Below are 12,650 nucleotides of genomic sequence, written 5' to 3' on the forward strand. Positions count from 1 at the left end.
TTGCACAGATTCTGTTTGTGGTCAAATACAACAGTGCAGCCTGCAGCCTTAGCTACCACACATATTTGTGTTAAAGCATGCCTTTCTCACAGTGTTTCCAAATTTTTTGTCCAACCTCTGTATAGAGTAGAATAAAAAAGAACCCTCTGACACACGCTTAACTTATTCTCAAAGTATAGAAGTGATGTGGCTGATCCATTTCTCCCTGCAATTATGATACGTAATTTGTTGTCAGACATGTACAGGGGTTTCTCCTATCTAAAAAAACTCATATGCTCATGCTTAGCTTACTCAACTACCGACGTAGATGCTTCCTGTGCAGTGCATACCTGCTCCATTAAGGAGGCAATGCAGATGTTTTTGTGCAAAGTTATCCAATACCTTTCAGAAATAGAAAATGAGCACAAAATTCTAAGTAAAAAATACATAAAAGTGATGTGTCTGACTATAGACAGGGAAGAGGTTCACCTCTGGTGCAGTATGGCATGAGAATTCATTGATTTGTGATAAGTTTGCCATAGAAATTCAGCAAATGTATAAGTATTTCATATTTATTAAACTAGTCTTATGTTTTCACGTACATGAAAATTCTGTACCTTAAACACAACTTTCATGTACAAAATGTCAGAATTAGCTTTTTACATTTAATTGCTGTGTGATTAACTGATGGGAAACTGATATTGCTTTTTTACCAACAGAACTAATTCGAGAGTGAGTTTTTATCTATTCAGTTTTAAGATGAATCCATCTGCACTAATGAGCTACCTGTGATGGATGTGAGTTACTGGAAGTGCTTAATTTAAATGTCACAAAAAATAATGCTCATACACCCATACTATAGATTGCTATTCATAGTGAAAATCTAAGTAATTCTTCAGATTCTTCATTTTTAGATAACACTTTCTCATAATTGATTGCAAGAAAAATTGCCACTTTGTTCATTTATAACACTTTAGAAGAAAATTTTATGTTTGTAATTTATGTGCATGTAAGCTATGTAACACTTTTTAAGTGTATTCATCTGTTATAACTGTAAGTCATCTCATGTTTTTACATATCATTTGCTGTTAGAATAACATGCCTTTTTGTATATATATGCAAGTATTCATGCAAGTTATTTGAGTAATTGATGTTAGAAGAAAAAGAAAAATTGGGATGTTTGCTGAATGACATCTGTGTTAATTCTCAGTATCATAAATTCATCTTTTTAGCAGACCCTTACACATTCTCTGGAACTTAAGGTTTATTTGCTTATTTTTCTTTGTCAAATTGTGCTTTCACAGGTTATCAGCAATGCTGGAGGTGAACTGAGTGCTCACTACCCAAGCCAGTTGATAATATTGGAATATGAACATTCTCAGAGCTGCAGCACATCAGCAAATGGTGTGACCCAAAACTCCACTATATATGAAAGTCTGTATGACAGTGCCAAACTGCGTGACCTGATAGGGAAGGCACGTTTTGCACGCTGCAGGGCACGTTTCCCACTACCTGTCATCCTCTATCATGGCAAAAACATTTGTAGGTCAGTCTTATAAAACATTAAAATTTTTCTTCTTCACAGCTCGTCATTTATTTGCCATGTACAGTAATATACTTGTTCAAAGAATGGCCTCAAGTTACAATTAAGTGGGTTGTGGAGAAGCTAATCATCAGTGAGAATAACATGTGGAAATCGTATGCGTGTGGCTGTACCAGAGGTTTTTGCTTTCATTGGTATTGTGATAGAAAATAAATGGCCTGCAGAAAAATGTTTTGTATTTGGGGATGTTGAAGAGTAATAGTTTCAGAGAAATATAATTTCACCTTTGGAGTTGTTGCCAAGTGCATTTCAGCTTAGTGTATGTACTGTTTCTTGAAATGGAGTTCAGATATGTAATTGATGTTGTGTAGGTGAATTCACACTCGGCAAACATATTATATTATATTAAACAAGAAGAAGAAAATACTTCTGGTCATCAAAACTTAAGTGGATGAAATAATGTTAACAGTAACATTAAGAAGAAAAGACAAATTGTTTAAAGTGCAGTCTTCATCAGAAGGTGAAGACAAGTTTGATGAAAGAGATGATATTGTGAAAGGTAAAACCAAAAAGAGAGGTTAGAAAAACATGGGTAAAACCATAAGAGTAATGAGACAGTGGCAACATCAGAGGTTAATAATACTCTGTGTAGTCTCAGTGATTACTCTGCATGATTCCCCCTAAGTGTTTAGTATAGATTGTCTGTTCACAGTTTCCATTTTTTCTTGTCAGTCACATAGAGCATGGTGATGCAGGTTCTGTAGCTGGAATATCCCAAACCAATTAATTTAATTTATTTTTCTTTATTCTATCCAAATGATTACCTACAGGTTGGTCCCCTCTGGTAGTTGCTTAATAACTGTCTTTTCCCAAATCTAAATTCAAGGGATGGTGTTAAAGCTTTAAATTAATACCTCAAAAAATAAATAAATAAAACTGTAACCATGAAACCTGGTAATGGTATTAGTTCTCCTCTACAGTTCACCCTGCTATGCAAAACATACCCCAGCCATTTATGACTTTAGTTGCGAAGTCTGCATGTTGGCTGTTAAAGAAACATTCCGCATCCAAAAATCATGCTTCACCATTCTGGAAATGCCTGCTGCACAATGGTTTTTTTTCATTTTAGGAAAAAGAAAAGTCAGTGGTTTCCATGTCAGGAGACTATTCGGGGTGGGGCAGATATTTGCTGGTAGCCCAAAACAGCAGCATTTGTGCAGAATGAGCTGGAGTGTTGCTGTGGAGAAAAATCACTCCCCTTGGACAGCTTCCCACAGTGATTCATTGTGGCTGCCTCCAGTAATGTCATCAGGATATTTCAATAGTATGCATCTGTGACAATTTGCTCTTTCTGAGCATAATCTGTTAACACCACAGCATGCCAATTCCAAAATCACTATGCATCACATTGGCTGCTGATATTTGGAGCTTTGTCCTTCTTGACAGTGGTGAATACATGTTTCCATTGCTTTGCTTTCTGTCTTTGTCTCTCTTATCATGATGCCCCCAGCACTTGTCTGTGGTGATTAGGCAGCTAAAGTAGTTGTCTGGATTGACCTAATGCAGCTGCAACATTTTTGCTGCTGCTTCTGTTAAAGGACATTTTTGAATGGATGTGAGCAGCCATGAAACCACCACATGGGTACCTTAATCATGTTCAAAATATTGTATGAGATGTTGAAAATTGATCCTTGACAAATTTTTCACTTTTTTCTCCTATCACCTCAGTTGTGAAACACTGGTCTTAGAGCACCAGGGCCTCCACTTCTCTTGCGGTCTGTGGCTCATTGCAGAGATAGACTACGATTACATTTTTCGTCACTCAACCTTGTTTGACAATACTGAAAACATCTGCACCACCTAACCCCTGTTTCATGCATTGATGCATCGTTGTGTACACTTCCACCAACTCACTACAGATTTCTGCAGCATTATTTCCCCTCAGCTGCAGAAAATGATTTACCACACGGTACTGCAGTTTATCAGTGGGCTATACTAAATAGTTTTGGCTCCTCTAGCAACATTCTATGCTACTGTGGCACAGTGGTTTCACCGTGTACCAGGGATGCAGACATGTACCTGCAAACAAAGTATAAATTACATAACTTTATTTTCTTGAGATGATGATAAAAACCATATGACTATCCTTTGTACTTAATTTATGTTGCTGTTGATTGTATGAATATTAATATTGAGCTGTATTTAGGAAGTTCAGTAGCACTGATTGTGGAGCTCATTATCACAATTTTCCAGTTTTTACAACAGTTTATTCAATAATTGTTTCTTTTCTTACAATATACTCCTCAAATCACTGTGATGTGCATTGTGATGGCAGTTTTGTTATATTCATGATCTACATTCTCATTTGTATTGTAGGTTGGGTGCCAGAATCATTTCTCGTGCCCATCCATTATAGGACGTTCGGTGACATAATCTCTTACACTGAATGTATTGTAGATAGTGTAAACTGTGCAGATAATATTGAAAAGATTTTTGAGTATTTGACATAACTGTGCAAGCATTACTCACATGTGAAGTCGGTCTTAAAATGCCTAGAACAATGACAAAGTTTGTATTAGATAAGAGATAAGCAAACAATATTAATACTTCATTACAGTAGAATCACACTTGATCAGTGGGTGCTTCCATGAAGTGAAGGCAAAATGTAGCTGAAAAATGACTAATTTCAGGGGTAGCAATTATTTTTAACAGAATATTAATTTCAGCACCGGTGTTTGTTGGACATGCTTCTATGTGTAGATTTTTAATAATCTCACCCCACCCTTCCACCCACTCACTCACCAGCCCCGTCCACCTTGCACGTAATCAACATTTGTGAATTCACTGAGACACATTAAATGTTACATTCATTTAAACTGTTGGCTTTTTGCCAGAATGATATTCTTTGTTTTATCTGACAGAATTATTAATTTAGTCACACATGCAGTCGTAAGCATTACTCACATCAGCAGTAGCCAAATGTAGACAAGATGAAACATTTGTCAAGCTTTCATTAATGGCAGATTGCTGTTGTGTTTTTAGTTGGATCAAGACCATTGGAAGCTGTCAGTTTTTCCACTGGAATGGGAGAGATACTGTACCAAGGTGGTCGTGACATACAGAACTCTAGGGAGGATTTTCTTTTACTGGATAACTCTGTATTCATGCCCCTCAGCCCCACAGTCCTGTTAAATAGTCTGTGGAAGTTTTTACCATGTGTACCCCTCAGCATTTGAGGGCCTTTCCACGAAAAGCAGCAAAGTCGGTAATCACACAGTCTCAGAAAATTGAAAAATAAGTTTTACTTTTATGGTTCTTGCACTAAAAATGTAAATTTTGAGTATCACATAAATTCTGTCCAGAGATTAAATTACTCCCAAACCCAAATAAGGTAACAGTGTAGATACATAGTATTAAAATCAGCATAGACATTGTCATTTCAATGCAAAGTATGCACTATTAGTTGTGTACAGTACGTCACTTTCTTAGGCATCATCTAACATTTCCTTGGTGAACACAGTGTTCTCATTGCTATATTCTGCAACTATTGACACCTATGCATGGTCATATATTCACTTCTAGATGCACGTCACTTTGGTGTAAGATCCAAGTAAGTCCAAAACTTACCTGTGTCTTGTCCCAAACCACAAATCTATATTCTGACATCTTTTGGGCATACGTCCAGAACAGTGAAATTTCATCTTCTGATATTTTGGCTTTTAACAGTACAGTCATATTCAATGTGAATAGGTAACAATTAAAACCAATTGATACAGTTATATATTCCACAGCATATAACACAAGACTTCACCAGCTTTGCATTTGGTTAAAAACTCATGGCAAATAAAGTAGTTTTTGATTGCATTATATTTCAGTTGGTCTCGTTGAGAAAGTACACACAGTATGACAAGTTTAGAAAACTGTGAGCATGACTTCTTTACCAAGCTGCTACTTGACTTTAGGCAGTGTGCAACAATTACCAAGAAAAACTAAATTTCGTATGTATCAACTCCACCGCCGTACCAAGGTAAACACTCATAAAAGGAAAGGATGAACTATGTGATATGATAGGTATTAATAACTATAACAGTGCAGTAGAGCCAGTTCAAAAAACAAAACTGAAATATTGCATCATGTGTTTGTCGCAAAATTTTCACTAGGTATACTTTCCCAATAAAGGTAAAAAAGTTTGACATAGCAGTAATTGTATATACTTGTTGTACATAATGTTGATACTGAAATTATGACTCAAAATTGTTACCATCAAGAAAGGAATCGACAGACCACATGCAGCAAAGAAGTGTAGTTTCTCGTTTATGTGGTGTCTGTTGGCTTTTGTCCCTGGATCTGTGGCCAGCAAGATCCTGAGACAAAAGGCCAACAAGCAGGACACTAACAAGTGCCCGCAAAAACATCAAAAATGTTCTTTCTTAAATTTGTGTTATCTAGCATATGGATGTAACTTAATGAATGCATCCCTGTATACATTGTTTCTTAAACGATACCAGAGAAGGACAGTTGCTACTCACCATATTCAGTTTCAGCTCTCTGAGACTGCAGATGTGTGTGCAATTTGCATTTGCTTGAGTGAGTGTGTGTGCGTGTGTGTATTTGTGTCTACTGCTGACAAAGGCCTTAATGGCTGAAAGCTATGAGTGTGTTAATCTTTTTATTGTGCCTATCAGGACTCAGCGTCTCTGCTATATGGTGAGAAGCAACTTTCCTTCTCTGGTATTGTTACATTCCATCCTGGATTTTCCATTGTTTGTTTCTTAAAAACATAGTCAATATACTTACTTGCCACATCCTCTTGTGATTTGAATTCTGATGATTCTTTACGCCACATTTTTAGGTCAGCAACTTTGTCAGGAGGACCAGAAATATACGGTAGATCCGGACTTGACTATCTTTTCTCCGGAAGTGAAAATGCTGGAGATGACTTTACTTATGATGAAGTTGATCAGCCACCGCAGTCACAAAGTGACTGGCAGTTGTTTGACAGAGTGCGTAGTCAAGATATACGCCTACTGAGAGCATTAAATGTTGGAACAATTGTGGATTTCATGGTTGAAAAGAAAAAAGTAAAATTTGGAGTAAAGTGAGTGTTTTCATCTTATATTTCTAAAGTTATATGTTATACCAATCAACTGTTTATATGTCGGGTGATATCTACTATTTCTCTTGCACACAATTCCTCAGGAGGTAGACTGAGTTTTCCTCTGATACAAGAGAATGAAATGTGAGGTGGACATTTTAGAGTTGTAGAAGGAAAAGTCAGAAATGCCCTATAGGGGAAAAAAAACCTCAGAAACAGTGAGTAAACAGAAAGCAGTGGATGATTAATTTACTTTCAGAGATTTATGTACCACTTCATTCACACTTTAAACATTTAAAAACAAGCACTGACTTTGAATGCTGCTATAACAGGCTATCTGCAGTTGAATTTGGTTTTGCATGTGGAATTTTGATAGATTATTCTCTACTGTAGACTGATAATAAAAATCACTTTAGTAAATCTATGATACTTCCAATAGTCTTTTGTTAGTGCCAATTATCATTCATTTGTTTTGTGACCTGATGTTTGAGTTTGTGGAATACTAGTAGTTAACAAAATTCTTTGAGAAAATCCAGGAATTTGTGAAACAAGAATTGTAAGCTATTTAAGTTATTTGGTATGGATAGTTATTCTATTATGTCCTGTATCTAATTTCACTTTATCAGTGTATGAAAAACATTTTCACGTATCCCTAATGGTGTATTTCAGGTTTCAGTTTGTGAGGCAATTATTTTACAGAATGTAGCTTTCACAGCTCGTATATGGAATATTGCTGATATTTGATTAACGGGCGTAATTCTCTGCCTAACATTTCATCTTCCAGTGCTGCAGGTTTCCTCAGAGGCTTTGACTCTGAAAGTTGTTGCAAACTGAAGACAAGCTGAACAAGCCAAACTATTTACATGTATGCATGTGATGGTTGGTTCATGACATCCTTTGATTGCTGCTTAATACCACGAAGTTGTGCCCACTAACACTAGGGCCCACAACTTGTCTAATTTCAATCCTCCTCCTTTTCTGTTGAAATTGTTTTTGTGCCATTGATTCTTTGTGACCCCTCTGTACATCCTAGCACAGTCATTAGATCTTGCTACAACCACAGTGTTGTAGAAATGAATTTGGGTGTTTCCTGGTCCTAGTGCATGATCTGCTATTGTTGATTTGTGTCTTTCCCAGGCAACAGTTGTTCTTGTGCCCCTTGAGGTGGGTGTTAATGCTTCTGTTTGTAGTTTCTATGTATACTTGGCCACAAGTGTATACAATTTTATATTCTACTTAAAGAGTCGGGCATTGGTCTTTTGCAGTGTCCAACTGGTTGTACACCTTCCTTGTTGGTTTAAACACTGTATAAATTCTGTGTTTTCTGAGTACTTTGCTGATTGCAAACTCTGATAGTCTTTACAAGTAGAAGAAAAACTTTCCCTTTAATTGCTCCTTTTTCATTAGGAACTCTAGACTTTTTAGGACATAGCACCCTATTTATCTCTTTGTCAGAGTAACCATTTCTTCTGAAAGCCGTTCTTAAATAATAATTGAGCTCATCCTCCAAGTACTCTGGTCACAGATTCTTTTAGTCCCATCAATAAATGTTTTGATCATTCCTCTTTCATGCTTGTGATGGTGATTGGAATTTTTGTAATGTACGTGTGTGATTGGGCTTTCTGTAGACTTTACGCCCTGAAGTTCCATCAGAGATGAATAAGTCAGAAAGAATTCCAAGAATGTTTGCAAATTATGCATAGCTGTGTGAACCATTTATTGATGCTCGTGCAATGAGGCTGCTGTTGAAATACAGTATTGTGTGCAATTGAGACAGTGAATAAGTGCTGCTAATGATCATATCATGGAATTGATCTAACGTGTTTCTCGTTACAATGAATATTGTCTAAAATATTGACTTCTTGGCCACAATTTATGTAGTCTACCCAGGGTCTTTAATGATATTCAACTGGGTGTTTTCCTTTTGCAATGGTGAGATAGTATTATCATCCTTATTTGTAAATTGGGTAAAAACTTGATTCCCGTTGACAGCTACCAAGTGATTAGCCTCATTGACCTGCTCTGAAAATTCCTTTGAAGTTATGGTAGCCCAAAGATTGTGTTGGGTCAAATTGTGGAACCTTTTGGCCCCTCAACAGCGTGGTTCCCGCAAGCCACCATACAGTGCATGGAGGAGGGTACCCTGTACTACTACTAGTCATTTCCTTTCCTGTTCCACTCGCAAATAGAGCAAGGGAAAAACGACGGTCTATATGTCTTCCTATGAGCCCTAATTTCTCATATCTTATCTTCGTGGTCCTTATGCACAGTATATGTTGGCAGCAGTAGAATCATTTGGCAGTCAGCTTCAGGTGATGGTTCTCCAAATTTTCTCAATAGTGTTTCTTGAAAAGACCATTGCCTTCCCTCCAGGGATTCCCATTTGAGTGCCTGAAGCATCACTGTAACACTTACATGTTGTTAAAACCTATCAGTAACAAATCTAGCAGGCTGCCTTTGAATTGCTTCGATGTCTGCCTTTAATCCAACCTGATACAGAACCCAAACACTAATGCAGTACTCAAGAATAGGTTGCACCAGTACTCCGTATGCAGTCTCCTTTACAGGTGAACCACTGTTTCCTAAAATACTCCCAATAAACCAAAGTCGACCATTCACCTTGCCTGCCACAGTTATCACATGCTCATTCCATTTCATATCCCTTTGCAACATTACACCCAGATATTTAAACAACTTGACTGTGTCAAGCAGGACACTAGTAATACTGTATCTGAACATTACAGGTTTGTTCTTCCTACTCATCTGTATTAACTTACATTTTTCCACATTCGGGGCTAGCTTCCATTCATCACACCAACTGGAAATTTTGTCCAAGTCGTCTTGTATCTACCTACAATCACTTAACTTTGACACCTTATGTACACCACATCATCATCATCAAACAACTGCAGATTGTTACCCACCCTGTCCACCAAATCGTTGATGTATATAGAGAACAGCAGTAGTCCTATCGCACTTCCCTGGAGCACTCTGGATGATACCCTTGTCTCTGACGAACACTCACCATTGAGGACAATATACTGGGATCTGTTACACAAGGAGTCTTAAAGCCACTCACATATCTGTGAACTTATTCTCTATGCTCGTACCTTCATTAACAGCCTGAAATGGGGCACTGTGTCAAATGCTTTTCAGAAATATAGAAGTATGGAATCTGCCTGCCTTTCATTCATAGTTCGCATTATATCATGTGAGAAAAGGGCAAGCTGAGTTTCACATGAGCAATGCTTTCTAAAACTATGCTGAGGACATAAGCTTCTCAGTCTTGAGAAAGTTTATTATCTTCGAACTGAGAATATGTTCAAGGACCTGCAGCAAATGGAAGTTAGGGATATTGGTCTGTAATTTTGCAGATCTGTTCTTTCATTTTTCTTATATACTGGAGCCACCAGCATTTTTTTCCAGTCACTAGGGACTTTGTGCTGGGCGAGAGATTCACGCTAAATGCAAGCTAGGTAAGGGGCCAATGCCAATCTCTGTAAAATTGAACTGGGAATCTGTACCTGATGATTTATTTGCTTTCAAATCTTTCAGTTGTTTCTCTACGCCAGGGATGCTTATTACTATGTCATCCATACATAAGTCTGTCCGATGATCAAATGGCGGTATGTTTATATGATTCTCCTATGTGAACGATTTCTTGAACGTGAAATTTAAAAACTTCGGCTTTCGTTATCTTCAATTACCACACCAGATTGGTCAACTTGTGACTGAATGTAAGCCTTAGACTCACTTAGCAATTTTACATAAAACCAAAATATCCTCGGGTTCTCTGCCAGATCTTTTGCTAAAGTGTGACGGTGGTAGTTCTATACTTCATGCATAGATCTTTTCACCGATGCATGAATCTCTACTAACCTTTGCTTGTCATCATTTGTGCACTCCTTTTGAACTGAGAGTACAACAGCCTCTGCATCATCATCATCTTCCAAATTTTGTTATTAAACCATGCTGAGCCTTTTCTGTCCTTTATCCACTTACTAGACATGTAACTCTAAGTGATGTCAGTTCACTGCCTAAGTGATAACATCTCCTTATCTGTCCAATCTAGCAGAAACACTCTCCTAGCCTTCTTGACTAATTTCTAACTTTCGTTATCTCATAGTTGCTATAATGACATCATGATCGCTAATCCCTGTTTCCATACTGACATTGTCGATATGGTCCAGCCTATTTGTCACTTCAAGATCTAAGATATTTCTATTGAATGCGGGCTGCAGTGACTTATGGATAGTATAATCATGGGATACTATGTTTTTTCATTTTGTAAAGTGCACAATTTTACATATTGGGACATTTAAAGCAAGTTGGCAGTCTTGGCACTGCTTTGAAATCTTATCAAGGTCTGGCTGAATATTTATGCAGCTTCTTTCAGGCAGTACTTCACTATAGGTAACTGCAACATTTGCAAAAAGTCTGAGGTTACTATTGATATTGTCTGCGAGGTCATGAATATGCAATATGAACAGCAAGGGTCCTGACACACTTCCTTGGGGCATCCCCGAAGTTACCTCTACATCTGATGATGATTCTCCATCCAAGATAACATGCTGTGTCCTCCCTAACAAAAAGGTCTCAGTCTAATTACAAACTGCACTAGGTTACCCATATGATTGTACTTTTGACAAAAAAATGAAGGTGTGGTACTGAGCCACTTTTCGGAAATCAAGAAATATTGCATCTACCTGCCTACCTCGATTCAAAGCCTTCAGTAAGTCATGTGACAAAAGTGCAAGTTGGGTTTCACATGGTTGAGGTTTTTGAAATCCACACTAGTTGACATGGAGGAGATCATTCTGTTGTAAAAACCTTGGTATGTTTGAGCTCAGAATATGTTCTGAGAACAAATCGATGTCAGTGATACTGGACGGTAGTTTTGTAGACCACTTCTACTACACTTCTTGTAGGTGGGTGTGACCTGTGCTTTTTTTCCAAGAATTGGGCATGGTTTTTTTGATTGAGGGATGTATGATAGTTACAGTTAGAAGAGGGACTAACTCAGCCACAAATTCAGTATAGAATCTGATATGGATTCCATTGGGCCCTGGAGCTTTGTTCAGTTTTAACTATTTCAGCTGTTTCTTAACACCAATGACACTAATACTTGTTTCACTCACTTTTTCAGTGGTACTAGGATTAAATTGGGGCAATGTTCCTAGGTTTTCATTAGTAAAGGAACATTTGAAAATGGAGTTAAGCATTTCAGGTTTTTCTTTGCTACCCTCAATTTCAGTTCCTCTCTCATTTGCTAGTGACTGGACCATAAATTTTGATGCCACTAACAGCCTTTACATACAGCCAAAGTTTCTTTCAATATTACACTGATACTTCTGGGTTTCCTACAGCTATTGCTAACTGGATTGCATAGTGTGTCAACTAATCTAAAAATCTCACACAGTCAGCTACCAGAGTAGTGGCCTCTGATGTGTAGTGCACACTTGACCCATCTAAGGAGACCCTACAATTCTCAAACCTGTGGCACAGGTCCAGGAAGTCACAGCGTACCTTGTCACGGAACCTTTGGAGTGTCTCGTTCAGTCCTTCCACTCGACTCAGAACTAAAGGACCATGATCAGTTGTGGGGACAATGCTGCAAATTGTGAGCTTTGTTGAAACTCCTTGCACAAGGCTGATCTTCTCAACCTTCTGTACCAGTTGCTAGAATGACCCAAGTACGACATCGGACCCCAGATAAGAGGCATTTGTTCCAACATGCGCCACAATCTGCAGTTGACTGTACCCTGTTCCCTCAAAGGCTGCCAGAATACCTCCTCAACATGTTGAATGAGGCTCCTGCGCATACACACTGAGTGCACCTGCTGTCCTTCCCTCTCCCTTGCTGCCATTTCCCTAAGGAGTACCATCATTTGCTGTACGTTTGAACTGCCATCGATTAATAGACCCTATCCTTTTGCATTTGCCTCCTGACACCAGACAAAACAGGTTTCCCCAAAACAGATGAAGTGAGTCCCACTGGCTCAGTTTCAGTGAAAGACAGAACCTCAAAGTTGT

At 38.0% G+C, this 12,650-nt stretch overlaps 1 protein-coding gene across 1 annotated transcript in view; it reads left to right on the plus strand.

Moving 5' to 3' along the window:
- LOC124721883 (myotubularin-related protein 14) overlaps positions 1 to 12,650 on the plus strand; it is a 148,374-nt gene that overhangs the window by 59,632 nt on the left and 76,092 nt on the right. The window contains exons 3-4 of the mRNA XM_047247033.1: positions 1,284 to 1,525; positions 6,375 to 6,620. Of these exons, the coding sequence (XP_047102989.1) occupies positions 1,284 to 1,525; positions 6,375 to 6,620 (488 nt within the window). The remainder of the gene's footprint in view (positions 1 to 1,283; positions 1,526 to 6,374; positions 6,621 to 12,650) is intronic.

Source organism: Schistocerca piceifrons, chromosome X, assembly GCF_021461385.2.
Source record: "Schistocerca piceifrons isolate TAMUIC-IGC-003096 chromosome X, iqSchPice1.1, whole genome shotgun sequence".
Taxonomy (NCBI): domain Eukaryota; kingdom Metazoa; phylum Arthropoda; class Insecta; order Orthoptera; family Acrididae; genus Schistocerca; species Schistocerca piceifrons.